Here is a 16,604-nt window from a genome sequence, read left to right as displayed (position 1 = left end):
TCTGATTCTGATTCTGATAAGAGCTCAGTAACATAGAAATAAAATACCACATGGTTTGGACAGTTTGTTACAGCATGTGCTTTCTTTACTAATATTATTAAAATTGCTTCAAAAGCCACAAAAACTGTCAAAATGTCGGGTTTACTGAATTAGCTGAAGTTAACCCTAGCACACAGCTAGTAGCCTAGCTTAGACTAGCCCCTCCCCCTGTCATTCCAAACAGCAAATTATGTGTTGGCTAAATATAAAATGTTATTAAATTTAAATGGATGAGTTATACAAAAGAACCTCTTCCAATTTATAAAAGAAAAAATAAGCTATAAAGACCAAAAACTGTTATTTTTTTAATAAATTAATTTTTTATGTAAAGTCAGGCAACTTAATATGGAAGTCTATAGGGAATTGTTTACCTCGAAACGCCATTAAAGGAAATAGAAATCAAATTCAGCTTCATTTTTCAGCCCTGGGCTTGCTGGTTGGTCTCCAGTTTATGCTAACCCAAGCTAATTGACTGTAGCTTCATAATATCAACCTTCTAATCTACATTAGCAACATGTCAGCTTTTTCCTCCAGGTTATTATCCTGCAGTGGACCTGGATATATAATAAATGTACCCCTCTGTGCTCTCGGTCATCCTTTCTACACTCATCATTAACAAATCCCTCAAATAAAACATAAAAAAGAAATCTCAGTATGTACTGTAGCCCTGATTTATCCCTCCACCCGGCCCTAATCTGTTTCACATGCTGAGATTTTTGATGAAGAAGAGAATTGGCCCTCAAGTTCAAGGTCCTGTGTGGATTGTGTCAACTGCAGACTTTTGTAAGGGGGGAAAACAGAGTAAAGAGATGTAGGCGCACTAAAATAAGGTGGGACGCTGTGTGAAAAACACCACCTTTATTATCGATTGACTTATTTTTATGTTGCTAAAAAAAAAACAGGCAGCTTCCAAATCCACATCAGACACTCAGATGATCTCTGCTCTGCTCTGAAGGTGAAAACTAAGTTGTGTATTTCCTAAGTTTCCTGCTCTCTCTGTCCTTTAAATTGTATTATTATTCATGAAAAGTATATTCTACTTAAAGTCACTGGTCCAGTTTGACTTGAAGTCATGTTGCCAAACCAAATTTTGATATCTACAAAGCACAATCCTGTCTGAATGAATCTAATACTTAGTTTGTAGAACATCCCGGTCAATTTTTTAGAAGACTTTCCTTCCCTTGGTGGACAAGTCAGTATGTATGATACAAGGGTGATGATGAGGGGCGGGGGGTGTCCAGTGTTTGTAAGCACTTGCATGTATACACTTTTCTTTATTTCTGTTTTTTAACTTTCAATTTTAGCCCAAAAAATGTGTGTTTTTGAATGATATTTGGAATTTTATCACTTTCACTGGTACTGATGATCCATGTAGTACTATAGGTGTGTGTGTGTGTGTGTGTGTGTGTTTTTGTAAGAGAAGAGCGATCTAAAAGTCAAAATTTTTCAGTTTCACTCAAATGCCGAATCTGAGTAAAACTTTTCACTATGGTAAAGATAGAAGACACTTTTCTTTTCTTTTTTTACTGTTAACCTTATATAACTTTCTTGATACTTTGTGGCTCAGTTCTTGCTTTACACACTCGCTGTCACTTAAAAAAAAACTTTTTTTTCCTCTCATTTCAACGATTTTTTCCCTTTTGAATATAGCTCATTATTTCTGTTATTGTATGTGCCTGAAAACATACGCTTGATTACCTCTGTGTGTGCTCATATGGGAGACAGAGTGCGTCTGAGAGATATAGCTGTTTGTTGTACATGTACTATAAAGCTGTATGTAAATACTTTACCTCACGCTCATGGACTTTTGATAAAAACCTGTACAAAACAACAGCAGAGAGTACATCTATTTGGGATAAATCTTTCATTCTGAGATCCCCAATGCAGAACTGCTTTTTGTAATGACTTCAGGCCAGGATACGTGCAGTCATTTATTATCACACAGATAGTGCACACATTTAACGAGTGTTGCGTTTTGGGGTTTTTTTTGTTGTTTTTTGACCAGTTAAGAAGGCTGTTTTTTTTTTCTCGCGAGGGGAGATCGTAAACCACCGCCAATAATTGCTACCCAGAAAGCACAATAGATTATCTATTGCATTTTTACAGAGGTGTGGTCTCTTTTTTTGTCCCTCTTTAGCTAAATCTTCTGTTATGTTGTGTTTGGTCACAGAGGAGATCGAACAAATCTATTCCCGAGCTGTACAGATTGTGAAAAATGTACATATGTCAAAAAAATCTAGTTCATCCTTGCATTTTTTTTGTATGGAGAGAAATTACTTGTGTGCAGAGAGTATTTCAAATTTGATTGAATATTTAGTAATATTGAAAAATGAGATTAAACACAGTCAATGTGAAAATAAGTGCTGAGAAATATTATTCTTCTGTCTCTTTGGAATAAAAGTGTTAAGTATTAATAAAAAATAAGAAATTTCAGCTGGTTGGTCTTTTCTTTTTCTCCTGCAGTTTATGTGCATGTCTGTAGGTTGACCGTGATGTCACATGAAGGGATCACATTGCTGTGTCCATGTGCGGTCCTGTGACATTATGGCTGCTGCAGAATGCCATCTTTTTTGCTCTTTCATTGCATCTTTTGCTTGTCATTCTCTGTTTTCCAGTGGGAAGAAAAAAACCACAAAGAGGCATGAGAGAGGCAGAGGAGATAAGGAGAACAAAAAATAATGGGAGATATATTGAGGGAAAGGAGAAGTGATGCAAACTGAACCGAGCAGCAGAGATCAAAGCCCCCAAAAACCTCTCTCTCCCCCTCCCCTTACTCTTCAGACTCTCTCTTTACTCTTGTCCAGCAACAGGAGTTATTTAAAGAAACCAGCCGGTTTGAAAATGTACCGATGCCTTGCCTACAGATTTGGAGGGAAGGTTTTTTTTAACAGCTGCAGTCCTGGATGGTTGAACAGAGCAAGGTGAGGCATAGGTAGAAATAACCTTTTCATAAGTTAATCAGCTTCTGAAAAAAAAAAAGAAAAACATCAGCCTTTTTTTTTTTGCTTACTTCTTCGATCCCTCCATCAACCCAACAACCCCAGGATGCATTGCAACACATGTAACTACTTCTTGACAATTAACTGTTACCTAGCAACTGGCTCTTTTTGCTGAGATGGGGAGGGGTGTAGAAAGAGAGACGGGGAGGGAGATTTATACAGTATTCCCACGGCATCTTAACTGGATTGGATGCAACAATGCATTGACAATACAGTACCAAAATGGAAAGTACAGCCTGAGCTGAACGCCCACACGTAGCAGCGAAGAGGGAAGGGGGCGTGCAGGGAGAGGAGGGGGGGAAAGAGAGGTGTGGTGGTTTGATATACAGTATGGGGGTGGGGGGATCACTGGTGGAAGATTTTTAAAAAAGGAAGGAATTAGCGTGCAGCTACAAGTTGAAAGTGAGAAAAAAGGGAGAGAATGGACACGCCACCCTGCAGTATGAGATGAGGATGATAAGTGAAGTTGTAGAAGAGGAGTAGGGAGAAGCTGGTTGCTGTAGAAACACTTGGCAAAGTTTTAATGAAGGCATAAAGTTGGCTGTCTGCACTCAAGACGCACACACACGATCACCATACGCAAACAAACATTATAATTATGTTAGAAAATAATAGGCAGCCCCTGCTGGGCCCACGAGGGTCGTTCCTGGACTTCAGCTGAAATAAATAAATAAATGAAGATCAGCCTCCGTGAATCGGTGTAAAGCCGCGTGTGATTACGGCGGCAGACGAGCACTGACACCCTGTGGCAAAAACAGGGCATCCGCCTTGTTGGGACACGCACAGGTACCAGGAGAACAGCCTTCGTCTGCAGTGTTGCAGACGTCCACGCCTCTCACCGTCAGCCCTATGTGTGCGGTTAGGTGTCTGCCTTTCAAAGGTTATTTGTGTAATAAATATAGGCTTGAATATTAAATCAAGTAACGCACACTTAATGTTTCCATGAATAAAATTAGTTGCGCTGTGGATTTATTTTAAGGGTGTATTTTTTCCTGTTTTGGGCATTTAAAAAAAACTTTGCCAAATTATCTACAAACCTCCATTTTTATTATGTCCTCTGCAGGCAGGACTCACGGTGAGTTACTCTGGTCTAGAAGAAAGACGGAAACCCCGACGATTTTCATGCTTCTGTTCGATTTCTTACATAAAATCATTATGTAATTATTCTGCTTGTTCCTCCTCACATAAGAACTCCTCGCTCTCCCTGAAATCATTTGTCCATGCCTAGTTACAGATATGTGGGAAAAATAATGTGTCCTTATCCTTTAGATGCTACACCCGACTGTGAACTTCAAGGACTTGTGCTGTCTGCATGTAGACTATCGCTGTGTTGGTTATCATGATAAGCACCTTTATTTCAGTCAAATCAAATAGAGACCCTCTCTTTTTAAAGTGCGAGAGACTTAAAAAAAAGTGGGGTGTGAACTTCTTTCGACTTCCTTAAGTGGGGGCATGCCAGAGAAAGGTTTGACAATAACCTAATGAAACAAGTCTTTCTTCTTCTTGTTTTACGCGCACACCATCCTTGCATTTTGCGCGCTGTAATATATTATATTCAATCCAATAAGGAGGTGGCGTGGGAGTATTGCTTCGTTTGGGGGGGTTGGAATGCTCTTTAATAAAAACAATAGGAATCACGTGGCTTAAAAGTGATGTAATGGTTATTTTATTTCTAGACATTGTGCTACTCGTTAGGCATGATTTCTAACCTTTCTATAAATAGCCCTTTGAAAGTGAACCTTAAATAAACATAAAACAGCCACTAACAACAAGAAGATAATTTAGTGCAAAGTTGTTGGCTGATGTATTCGGTTTTGTTTAGTGATCAGTTTCTTTAGCTCTCAACCGTCCTTGATAGCGGACAGCTTTTTGGATTATCCCGTCACATTATTTCTGTATCTAATCAATCTACACGGATTAGATACAGAGCGGCTAAAGTAGCAGAGAGCTTCTGGAACAGCAATTAGGTTTGTGTAAGGTTTTTTCCCAAGTTGAGGTGATCCATAAAATAAAAGAAGAGAGAATGAGAAGTGGAACTGATGAGGCAAAAACCGCAATGAAATGGTGATAACAGTTTATTAAAGAATTTTAGTCTCTCACTAATAAAAATCAGAGGTTATATTGCATATGTAGAAACTTTACACTGTTTATAAAGGGATTTATAATTCGTTTCGGTAAACCCAACAAAGCCTCCAACTTTTTCCCTCTTTCCGTCGCACGCCCCCGCCCCCAACTCTGTCCATCCATCTATGTGTCACTCTTGACCAGCTTCACTCCCCTATTCTTCAGGACTCTCACCCGCCTCCTCCTCACCACCCTGCTCCCTCTGGGCGGGCTCACGCTCACTGCGCTCCTCGGGGTGTATCGGGCCAGACTCGCCACCTTCCCTTTCAGGCTGTGAGCCCGCCTGCCTTCCGCCGCCTCCTCCTCCTCATCCTCCCCATCCTCCCCCTGGTAGCCGTAGCGACGGAGAAATGGTTCCAGCGTTGCTAGGCGATGAGAGAGCTCGGCGATGCGTCGGTGCAGCAGAGAGACTTCCCTGAAGAGGTCGTTGACAGACTCGGACAGAGGGCGCACCCTGCAGGAGGAACAGAGGACGGTTAACTTCAGAGGACCGCTCACACATATGGAGCGCTGTATGAAATTAATTATGACTGTGGATAAAGTCTTGAAAGACTTGATCCAAAGCAATCTGTGTGGTTACAGGAGACAAAGGAGGCAAAGACAGGCTGAGGTGAGAGTAAGAAATGCTCCTGTTCGTCTTCAAATTGGATTGGTTTACTCTCTCGTGACTTTTGATGCTCCCAAAATACATTTGTGGCAGTTCATTCATATCTCACTTTAGAATAAAAACTTGCTCTTTTTTTTCAGTTCAGCTAAAGTTTAATTTAAGTAATCCAGTTCATAAAATGGTGAGTATATACATAATGCACTGGTGGAAACTTTCTGGGCATATCTTGCTATTGCCTGGTCCATATTGACATGATAGCATTAGACAGCTGCTGCAGATTTCTTGGATTGAGATCTGGTGAGTTTGGAGGCCATTTGAACACAATGAACTCAGTGTCAAGAAACCAGTTTGATATGATGTCGGCTTTATGACATGGTGTGTTATGCTGCTGGAAGCAGCATCAGAGGATTGGTACACTGTGGTCATGAAGGGATGGACACGGTTAGCAACAATACTGTCGTGTAAAACAATGCTCAGTTGGTACTAAGGGGCCCAAAGTGTGCCAAATACAGTTACACCATTAGACCACCAGCAGCTACAGCCCCAAACCATTGATACACGGTAGGATGGATTCACGCTTTCATGCTTTCATGATCCTGCCATTGAAATTTCACAGCAGAAGTTGAGACTCAAGCAATGCAAATATTAGCCTTAATTTTACCTCAACTTCTTAGCTGACAGATATGGTCTTCTGCTGAGTTCAAAAGATGCTCTTTTGCATATACTTTGGTTGTTACGAGTGTTTATTTGAGCCACTGTTGCATTCCTATCAGCTCAAAGCAGTCTGGCCATTCTCCTCTGATCCCTGGCCTCAACAGGACATTTCCATCCAGAAAAATGCTACTCACTGGATATTTGTTCTTTTGTGCACCATTCTCTGTAAACCCTGGAGATGGCTATGTGGGGGAAAATCCCAGTAGATCAGCAGTTTCTGAAACACTCAGACCAGCCATTTGGCATCAATAACCGTGCTTTCAAAGTCACTTAAATCACCTTTCTTCCTCATTTTGATGCTTGATTTGAACTTTATCAGGCCACCTCGACCATGTCTACGTCCCTAAATGCACAGACTTGATTGTCTAGTTAGAGGTTTGCATTAACAAGCAGTCAACAAGCAGGGCATTGGTGTACCCTACAAAGTAATGGGAAATGCGTTCACATGGTCTTAATAAAATATGAAATCTCCCAGGCTGACTAAAACAAGCCTCAATAAAAATAAAAAAACACAGAGTGAACTCTTCTTGCCAACAAACGATGCTGAAGAAATAAACATTTGCCTTAAAAGCAGATACTGTTAAACAGTAGTCATCTAATCACATAAAAGCGACTCTTTTGTCTAATCCTCAGAAACTGAGTAAACAAACCTCAGGCTGATTAGACATCATGATGATGGGTGATAAAGGTTAGGCCCACCTGGAGTAGTCGGGCAGCAGCGTGCTGGGCTGTGAGTGCAGCAGAGTTTTGATCTCACTGAAGATGCGTTTTCCCCAGGCATCTAAAACTCTGGTCACACTGCGCACTGAGGCCACATTCACGCTCTCAGCTGAAAGCGAAGCGTGACACCATCAGGCTTCAATTTATGGAACAACAAAACATCCTGTATGAATCATGAAAATGAAGAAAGCGTGTGCTTTAATTGTTCAAGAACTGTTTCTCTGAAGTGTCTCGGATTGCTGCGTTTCATTCAGCTGCCATAGCTCACGGCTTCAAACGCACAGTGATTTATGGGCTCCGTATCTCCAAACAGAATAGATCAAACACAGGCTTGTGATTTATACCTCCCTCTCTGTAGTTCCAGTACCCGTAATCCACTTCATTCTCCTCCTCGGCTGCATAGGCCCCAGTTGCTGTGGCAACCACCATCAGCGCCATCAACAGAGAGTGAGGGCCCATGTCGAGCAGATACACGCTCCCCCTTATAAAAGATGAAGAAGAAGAGAACAAATGTGCCTGTGTCAAAGTTAAGTTTCAAACCAACCTTTTTCCCCCTTCTTTTTTTTTAAGGCGGAAAAAAAATGTGTTTACATCGCCGACAAAGATGTGTGGAAATCAAAGCAACTTCATGTGCCACTAATTAGTGAAAAGGCGAGCATTTTTTTTGTGTGTGTGTGTTTTGCCAGTGCGATGTGCAACTTTGCTACCGTTTTTGTTTTATTGTATTTTACTTTATTGTCTCAGTTAGGACAATTTCTTGGAATCTGCCCGTGCTAAGACTAATCACTGCTTAAAAAATGGAAAAGTGATCAAAGAAAATTTGTTGATAAAGATAGACGTAGCTTCTGAGTACAAAAAGTAAACCAAAACAAAAGTGTCTTAAACATCACTTCTTTCTAATGGCCAGCAGGAGGCGCCTCCTCTGTTTGGAAATCATAGTTTTGCATAGAAATCTTTGACAAAATAAACAGACTACTCCCGCTTGTTTAAAACTGCCCTTACTAACCATAATCTAAGCTATTTTAGGTAAATTATGTCCCCGTTCAGCTTCTCTGTTTCTCTGTGAAATGATCTGTCCTGTTTGAAAACAGTAAAAACAGTACAATGCTCAGCTTCAGGCATAGTGGGACTTCGCCAGCTACTGGGCTGACTTTGCAGTGGCTATGTGCATCTTTCATATACAGTCTTTGGGTCAATTGGCACACGTGTGCCAGTAATAACTGTTACTGTCTTAGTAAATAAAAGACATCTTTCACTTAAACTGTAAGAAATAAATGTGTATAATTATGAAAAACGTTAGCTCATTGTAATTATTCTGTAACCCTCCTATAATAATTTTGAAGCAAAATGTTTATGTTAATTCACAGAAAATGAAATTATTTTTTTAAAATGTATTTATTTTACTTTTTACTTTGGAGGCATACTGATGAAAAAACAAATAATAAATAAATATACAAATAAATGAATAAATAAATTACTATATGCAATAGTGAAAAAACAGGAACAATTCTGTCATTTGATTGTTTATCTATTACTTCATTCCTTTGTTAGAGTATGAATCGTGGTGGGGAAGGTCTTTATCAGTGGGAAAAGCTGTTTAATATAAAATACAGTCCAAAATGATGCCTTTCTTCATATATTCCAAAGCTTTCCAGTGGACCAGCTTGGAGTCTTTCCCAGGCCAATTTTGGCCCCTGGGCCTCCTGTTTGACATCCCTGGTATAGAGTTTACCAAAAAGCCTTAGAACCTGGTACTTTATTACCAAAAAATACAAAAATGTTTGTGGGTATGACTGATAGCTCAAAGCATAAATGCAATGTGACTTCACTTTTTGTCTGGCAGCTTTATCTCCAGCCTTTTTCATAAAATCAAACTATGGATGTTTCGACCACAGCTTGATCCGGTGAGTCCAACAGCACCTTATTTTTCATAACTGAGTAAATGGTTAAAAAGATCACTGGTGGGGTTAGAAAGCTGGAGACTTGTGTAATACTCCCAGTCACTGTGGCAGATCCAGGATCCACAGAGGGAAAAAGAAGACGTGTAAAAACACTTGTACGTCTCTGCTTTCCCTCCAATAAAACCCCACTGATGACAACACAGCTACTTGATAATGGGTCAGGATGCGAACCAAAAAAATCTTGTTCCCTGTCGAACTGAAGGGATGAAGAAAACAGGCTTTTTCCAGTTGGACCTGTCTGTGTGTGTGGAGAGAGCAACAGCAGTTCAGTTAGGAAAAAGAAAAAGGAAGGCAAGTTTTTGATTTTTAGAGTCCAGTTTTAATGGGGAAGAAAAGAGAAATGCTAAAGGCAGGCGACCCAGAAAACCAACCAAGCAAAGGGAAAAGCAAAACATCAGCACTGCATCCATATGACAGATCTGTGAATCATACTGGACAGTAATAAGTCGATGACTCACTGCTGAGGTATTGTAAATGTTCTCAGGAGGTCTGAATTTGGAGGCTGATCAAAGGAGGAGTGAAAATTAACCGCACAACAGCACCACGCAAACCAGCCGTCACCTGTTATGATCATGGTTTGTGGCTGTGCTGGAACAATAACACTTTGCAACTTTGCAAACTAATGCCGCAGCGGCAGAAGTATCACAAGCTGGGAGCTGTTTCGGAAAAATAAGCAAATGAGCCGGTACTCACGACTTGAAATGATGATGATGCTTTTAAGACTCAGCAGGAAGTCCTTCTCCCTCTCCCATGCGGTTTGAATACCAGATGTCTCTGCTCCTCTCGCCTCTCCACCCTGTCGCTGCCACGTTCCCTCTACTTACTTCTTCTCCCTTCTCTCCTGTTTTCTCCGACGCTCTCTCCACCCTCTTCTCCCAGCTTTGGGATAATTAAGAGAAGAGTGTGCGGCAGGTCCGGTACAGAGCTCTTTTTAAAACAAGTTTAGGGTTTGGGAGCTGTGCTAGCTTTTAGACCCCAACACACGCCCACCTCCAACTCTCTCTCTCCCTCTCATGCATATCACATGCAGACAAATTCTGCAATCCAGCTGCTGCCAGATGTGTGGCACATCCTCTTCTCTGAGATGTGATTTACCTCGTACTCCTTCTGTCTCATCTTCAGCATGGGTATATGTATATTTGAGACTGTAATCTCACTCTGCTGGAGGATCACATCTCTGCACTGTGGTCTCCTTAAAAATGTTACAAATCCTTTTTATCTGACCGTTTAACACCTTCTGCCCTCCACACAGCGATATTCAACTATAAGAAGCAACTGCTGCTAGTATTTATGTGAGAAACAGAGAAACAAGACAAACATCTTTTACTTTTCTAGTAAACTTTAATAGAAAACCTGCATGTTTACTCTACACTGTATTGTAGACCCACTTACTCTGTAAATTAAGAATAAATATAATGCATTTTTAGAGGTTAAACCAACTAACAATATATACATAACATGCATTAGTTTGTTTTCTTTATTTAATATGTTGAAGAATATTTTCTCTGTAATTTGTTTGATGTTCATCCTCCAGCGTCTCTAAAATCCTCTTACAGTCATAATAATAAAATATGTATATTGTGAAGAAATAGAAGCTGTTATCTGCATGCTAAAAACACAAATGAAATATAATTGTGGAAAATGTTGCAGTAAGTTAAACTGAAGTCATTTTGACTTCCTCTATGTAATCTGATTAAGTGCAGGAAAGTATTCAAGTTCTGTAACACGTAACGTTAAGTATAGATAAATCCATTTAAAGCGAGCATAAAGTATAAGCATAAAATATACTCCAATACGTTTACTAATACTGTGCTCATAAATAATTTTCCCTTAAAACTTTGAGATAAAGATTCAAATGATTTAACATTAACAAGTAAATAAGGACTTATAATTGTTGTTTAATCACCCATTAAGGTTTTTAGACATGATCCGAAGAGCCTGCTGAAGTTCACACTGAGCATTGGAATGGGGAAGAAAAGCGAACTAAATAATTTTCTTTCATATTTCAGAAACTCCATGTAGATTTCTGCTGCAGCAAACAGATAGTTCGGGCAGAATTTGGTGGAAACAACATGAAAGCATGGATCCCTGTGTAAACATTTCACACTGGTGGTGTTGTCATGGTATGAAGAACATTTATCTGAGTGGTGGCTACCACAGCCTACCTGAGTGTTGTTGCTCATCATGTCGATGTCTTTATGACCACAGTGTACCCAGCTTCTGATGCCTGCTTCCAGTAGGATAATGCACCAGTTCACAAAGTGCAAATCATCTCAACTTGGTTTCTTGAACATGACATCAAGTTCACGTTACCCAAACGGCCTCTACAAAATACAGTAGTAGTTGCAGTAAATCAAAACTTGAACATCTTCCTTATATAATATTAGAGAGCAGAAGGCTAATGTACGTCAAAAGGGAAACACCAGCTAAGTAAAGTTCCTCAGCAAAGCCTGGTAGTTCATTAAACCTTTGTTTCAGCACTGGAAACTTTTAAACTCAGGGGATGTTAGGAGTCCAATCCAGTATATTAAAGGCACATAACCTCATTTCTCAGTGCACCGATTAAAGCTAAAAAGGCAATACAGTGACTCCAGTTCAACTGGTTCAGAATTCCAGTGAGGCACTTGTTTGCATGTCAGATTTAAAAGGACCTCTTAGGTTAAGTGCCCTTTTGTGCTGTGCTCCTGTAAACCTGACTATCTGTGGCTTTACTGTATACTTCACTCCCCAGGAAGGAGGAGAGATAAGAAGTGCATTATAGTGGGTATGAAATGGAAAGAGTTATTTCTCAGTGACTGGCATCCAGATGTTATTCCCCCTCTCTATGTCTGTTTTCATGCTGTGGGCTGAGGTGAGGTCAGAGTTGGACAGTAATCTCTCCAGAAAGGAAACGCTGAAAAAGTCAGGTGGACGGGTGGAGAGAAGAAGGAGGGCGTAGGAACAAAAAAGACAAATGGAGTTAAATAACAATAACTGCCACACTTTAACATCTGCACATCTCCATTGGCAGCTTCAGAGAGAGCGAATCAGCAGAGAGTTACTGCCGTGAAGAAGTCACACAACCCGCAACAGCTGGTTCACATTAACAAAAGGCAATTTGTCACCTTCAGCTAAATTCCAGCCATGTACACACACACACACACACACACACACACACACACACACACACACACACACACACACACACACACACACACACACACACTTCCGCTCCCTGCTCGAGTCTTCTCTTTCTGCTGTTGTCTGAAAACCACATGACGAGGTGCGCACTCGTGGCTCACTCTGTTACTTCGCCAACACTGTCTCACTGTGGACGAAAGCCAAAACTGCAGTTTGCTTCCCATCCAGACGCTGACGTAACAGCAAACTGCAACCAGGAGAAGTCTTTCTTTGGACAAAACAAAAACTTTTAGAGTTGCCTGTGAAAAGTCTTTAACCTTTAGTGTTTTTAGAGTTTAATATTGTCTGCCATGTCCTAGACTAACATGTAAAATGCTGTTTTTGCTTGTTCCCTTTAGAGTGCGTCAGTGTCCATCAAACATTTTGGGGAAGTGTTTTTTGGCAGAAAGAGGAACTTCAACAGTCTATAGAGTCACAAAACATTGTCATCGAAAAAGAATACAGACACTTTTATCAAACTATCCAATCGCACCATGGAATCTCAACCGTTTTGGACCCTTTTCTTCAAGTTGACATGGATACCTGCATTTTTCCTTCTCACTGTCTGTTCAGCAATGGATTCACCAAGTGAGCCACCACATTTGTGTTGTGACTGATATTTATTTGACTGGGATGAGTGTTTTCTGTTGCTTACGTGTGCGACTAACCCTGTAGTCTAGAAAGAGATTGGAGAATAAATGAACTGCAGCAAATTTATTTCGTGTCCAGCGCTGAGTCATTTCAGCCCTAATGTGAACCTCTAACATGTCTTTTCACAGGTATCAGTCTGGAGCGCGAAGTCTTTGTGGCCTTTAGAGGTGAAAATCTCAACATTACATGCAATTTGATCAAAGCAGTAAACCAAACGGAAGATGGCTGCTTGACATGCTTTGATCCAAAAAACAAAACAATATACAATAATACCATCCCCACAATGGATATCGAACAGGAAAGATTTTCCTGGCATCTGGAGCTGAAAAACCTGAAGCTTTCAGGACTTTACTCCTGCCAGTATCAAACGGTGAAGGTGGATTGGTTTCTTCGAGTGACAGGTTAGTACAAAAGAAAGAAAATGAAGATGAAAGCTCCAACTATAAGACATCTTTATCACAGTTACTCAGCAGTAAAGTATTCTAAGGAAGGAAGACCTGCCTTAAGAAACAGATTCACTGCATTTTTTCAGATTTCTTTTTTTTTAAAGAGTAAATGTGTTTAAAAGGCTCTCTGTTAAAGACATGCAGGACATGAAGATAACTGTTTGTAATCATACAATGAGTGTAACTTCTCAACTTTCCCTTCTTATTCCTTCTTTTTAAATCTTCCTCTTTCTTCAAATGAAGCAGCGTCCATCTGTGATCCTGTCACAGATGAACACGATAAATTCAAAAGAAAGCTACTGCAGTGGCGGGGCAGTTAAAACATGTTTTGAAAATAAGATTAAGATGCTTGAATCAGGGCTGCTTTGATAGATATTATTAGTGTCGAGGAGGTTGGTGGGGTCAGTGGCTGAACTACGATGATACCTTGCTGCTATTGAACAACACTAAAAATAAGAAGTTTTTATAGTTGCATCCTTCACAAATACAAGCAATAATCAAAATAAGTTGTAACACAGCTTTAAGGTGAATTAATTAAGAATAGGCTTTCAAATCCTTACAGTCCCACAAAGGGGGATCATATACAGTTTGCTATTTTCCACTGGTTCTTGAAGGGCATGCGTACTGATGAAAAAGTATTGCGTAGTTCATACAGAAAAGCATAAATAAACAGCATTCTGTGTAATAAAAACAACATTTTTTCTCTCTTATCCTTCCAGTAGCTTTGCTATCCCTGAGATCTATCTTCCGACCCTTTGAAAGGTCCTGAATCTTCTTTTGGAAACCCTTGTACGTCTTGAGAAATTAGCCAGAACAGACGCCAAAGGCCATTTGATCTGCATGTTATCCAGTTGTGATGAAGTCCACCACAGGGTGACATAATTTTTTTTTTATGTATTTATTTTTTTGTCTTTGTGGTTTTTCCAGGTGAAGGCTACAAGGAACCTGTTAACACAGAGTTCATCATCATGGCCATTTTCACGGGTGTGCTGTTGATCTTCAGTGTGCTCGGCTCGGTGTATGTCTTCAGAGGACATTGGGTAAGACTGATCCTGCTGTTAAGCAGGCAGTAGTTAAGAAACAGCAGGTTACAACACACCAGAGTTGTGTCACAGTTTAATGAGGGATATTTTGACAAATTTTTAACTGTATCCAGGCTTGCTCAGTTCTACAAACAAAGGTATTTAACCTCAGTGGGATGGTTGTCCCCTTTGGACGTGGTCCTGAGGGTCACTGACCCACTATTAATCACATGAGTAATCACACAACCCGAGGCATGCTCTCTAGATTAAGTTATAAGTTGGAATTTAAAATGCCCCAGTGAGAATTTTCATCTGAAACTGATTATATGATTTAATCCTGATTATACTTAAGTTTAATAAGTGTGAACAATTATACTGCCAATAACAAACAGCTGTCCAACATCAGGCAGTGTCATCTCAGTCTCAATCACAAAACCCAACTCAGATTAATGGAAATAGTCACATGCCACCAGTTTTGTCATGTCTTTATTGCCTCATAAACTGCACTGGGACTGCTGTTACTGAACTACTGAATTATAATCATTTACACACTGATTTGAGCCAAAGAAAACCTAATACTCTGATTTGCAACATGCTCAATTTCTTCATCTTATCAGTGGCTGTGCTTCTTTTGTAGTCCCAGTGGACTTGAGCTCTTATACAGGAAGTGCATTGAATGCGAAAATGAAGTTAGCGCCATAAACTCTGAATACAAACACAAGACAAAAAACTAGAAAGGGAGCAGCTGTGAAGAAAGCCTCGTGTTTTACTCGTTTGTATGTTGCACACCTGTGATTGTTTTTTGGGGTTTTTTGATGAATCCAACTCCATCTTTAGACTGAGAAACATGGAGCTGGCGAGAAAAAACAAAAGCAAAGCCAAGAAGAGAAGAAGGTGACAAAGAAGGAGGACGATAGCTTGGATGCAACAGCAGCTCAGTCCTACTATGCCGTGAGCACCTCTCTCCTCATCAGTGTCTTTCACCTGAACTTCCTTACATTCATGTGGTCATTTCCAACATTTATTTGGACACTGACATGAAGATCTCTTTCAGAGTCTAGAGCCTCATCCCAGGTCTATTTATGATGTACTGGACAGCTCACCTGCCAGAAGAGAGAATGACCAAGACAAAGCCAAACCCATGAAAAAGGAACCACCCAAAAAGGTCAGCGAACTTTGAGTGTCTTTTCAAAATAACGTGGTGTCAAAATAAAACGCGTAAATGTTGACCTGCCTTTCATTTTACCTCCACAGGCAGCGCAAAAGACAAAAGACAAGGATGAAGGTGTTTTTGAGTCTGTTTATGAGAACTTTTAGATCAACTCGTGATTGTGGGATCATAATCCAGCGCTTTTCTACTTTAATCTCATCTGTGTCAGCGACACTGAGAGAATCATCTTTCAATAAAATCAACAAAAACCACAAATGCAAAGTAAAAGTAGTTTGGTACAACACAAAGATTTCTAAAAGTGTGTAAAAAATGTAAATGAACAGAAGCATTCCCATCAGAATGAGCACAGTGTCTCAAAAGTACTAAAGGTTTTCACTAAATACTACGACTGTACTATGTAAAAGTCTTTAGCTACACCTCATTTCTTTAGATTTTGTGCACCAATTTATTCAAACAGCCAAGGCAAAAAGAGAGTTTGAACAGTTCTAATGAGCTTAAAAGTCAGTATTCAGTATGAGCACCTATATTTTCCACCAAAGCCTGAAATTTCTTGCTCAACTTTCTTGTCATTTCTTTAAGTAGTCTTTAGGAATAGTTCTCCAGGCATCTTGATGGATGTTCAATGCTCTTCTTTGGATGTTGACTGGGTTTGCTCTATTTTCTGTTAAAATGATTCCACACCGCTTCAATAATGTTGGTGTGGGAATAAAGTCTGGTCTCTGGGGAGATCAATTCCATAACTGACAGTGTGTGTGCGTGTGTGTGTGTTGTTGTTGTTTTTTTTAAATATTATTATTGCTGGTTTTCCTTTAGTTCAGTTAGTTTGGGATCACTTTCATGCTCAAAAATGGAGTAGCTAACAATCAGATGCCAAATGGTTTTGCGTGAAAGATCAAAATCCTGTGTTTATAGTTTCATTCATTTTTGACCCCCAGTTGAACGGCAGCCCCAAACCATGACAGGGCCTCCACCGTGTTATACACATGGCTGC

General features: G+C 40.0%; 1 protein-coding gene across 2 annotated transcripts; it reads left to right on the top strand.

Annotated features, from left to right (window-relative positions):
• Positions 1 to 5,628: 5,628 nt before the first annotated feature.
• nfam1 (NFAT activating protein with ITAM motif 1) lies at positions 5,629 to 16,353 on the top strand. Of its 2 annotated transcripts, XM_005747068.2 has the most exons (7): positions 5,629 to 5,772; positions 12,683 to 12,911; positions 13,103 to 13,375; positions 14,348 to 14,460; positions 15,280 to 15,393; positions 15,497 to 15,607; positions 15,697 to 16,353. In XM_005747068.2, the coding sequence occupies exons 2-7, from the start codon at positions 12,818 to 12,820 to the stop codon at positions 15,757 to 15,759; spliced, it is 768 nt and encodes a 255-aa protein (XP_005747125.1). In that variant the 5' UTR covers positions 5,629 to 5,772; positions 12,683 to 12,817; the 3' UTR covers positions 15,760 to 16,353. The 2 variants fall into 2 exon arrangements, with proteins under 2 accessions (XP_005747125.1, XP_013769778.1); XM_013914324.1 differs by lacking the exon at positions 5,629 to 5,772 and having other exon boundaries at positions 12,494 to 12,911.
• The last annotated feature ends 251 nt before the right edge of the window (positions 16,354 to 16,604 follow it).

This window comes from Pundamilia nyererei, unplaced genomic scaffold (genome assembly GCF_000239375.1).
Source record: "Pundamilia nyererei isolate P.nyererei 1_Seehausen unplaced genomic scaffold, PunNye1.0 scaffold00187, whole genome shotgun sequence".
Classification (NCBI taxonomy): Eukaryota; Metazoa; Chordata; class Actinopteri; order Cichliformes; family Cichlidae; genus Pundamilia; species Pundamilia nyererei.
The sequence above is the reverse complement of the archived record's forward strand: the minus strand, read 5'-3'. Positions and strand labels throughout refer to the sequence as shown.

Bases quoted from the DNA above. Each gene is read 5' to 3' on its own strand.
- nfam1 (XM_005747068.2), top strand. From the start codon at position 12,818: ATGGAATCTCAACCGTTTTGGACCCTTTTCTTCAAGTTGACATGGATA. The intron at 12,912-13,102 runs GTGAGCCACCAC...GTCTTTTCACAG, and splicing joins TTCAGCAATGGATTCACCAA to GTATCAGTCTGGAGCGCGAA. The intron at 15,394-15,496 runs GTGAGCACCTCT...GATCTCTTTCAG, and splicing joins CAGCTCAGTCCTACTATGCC to AGTCTAGAGCCTCATCCCAG.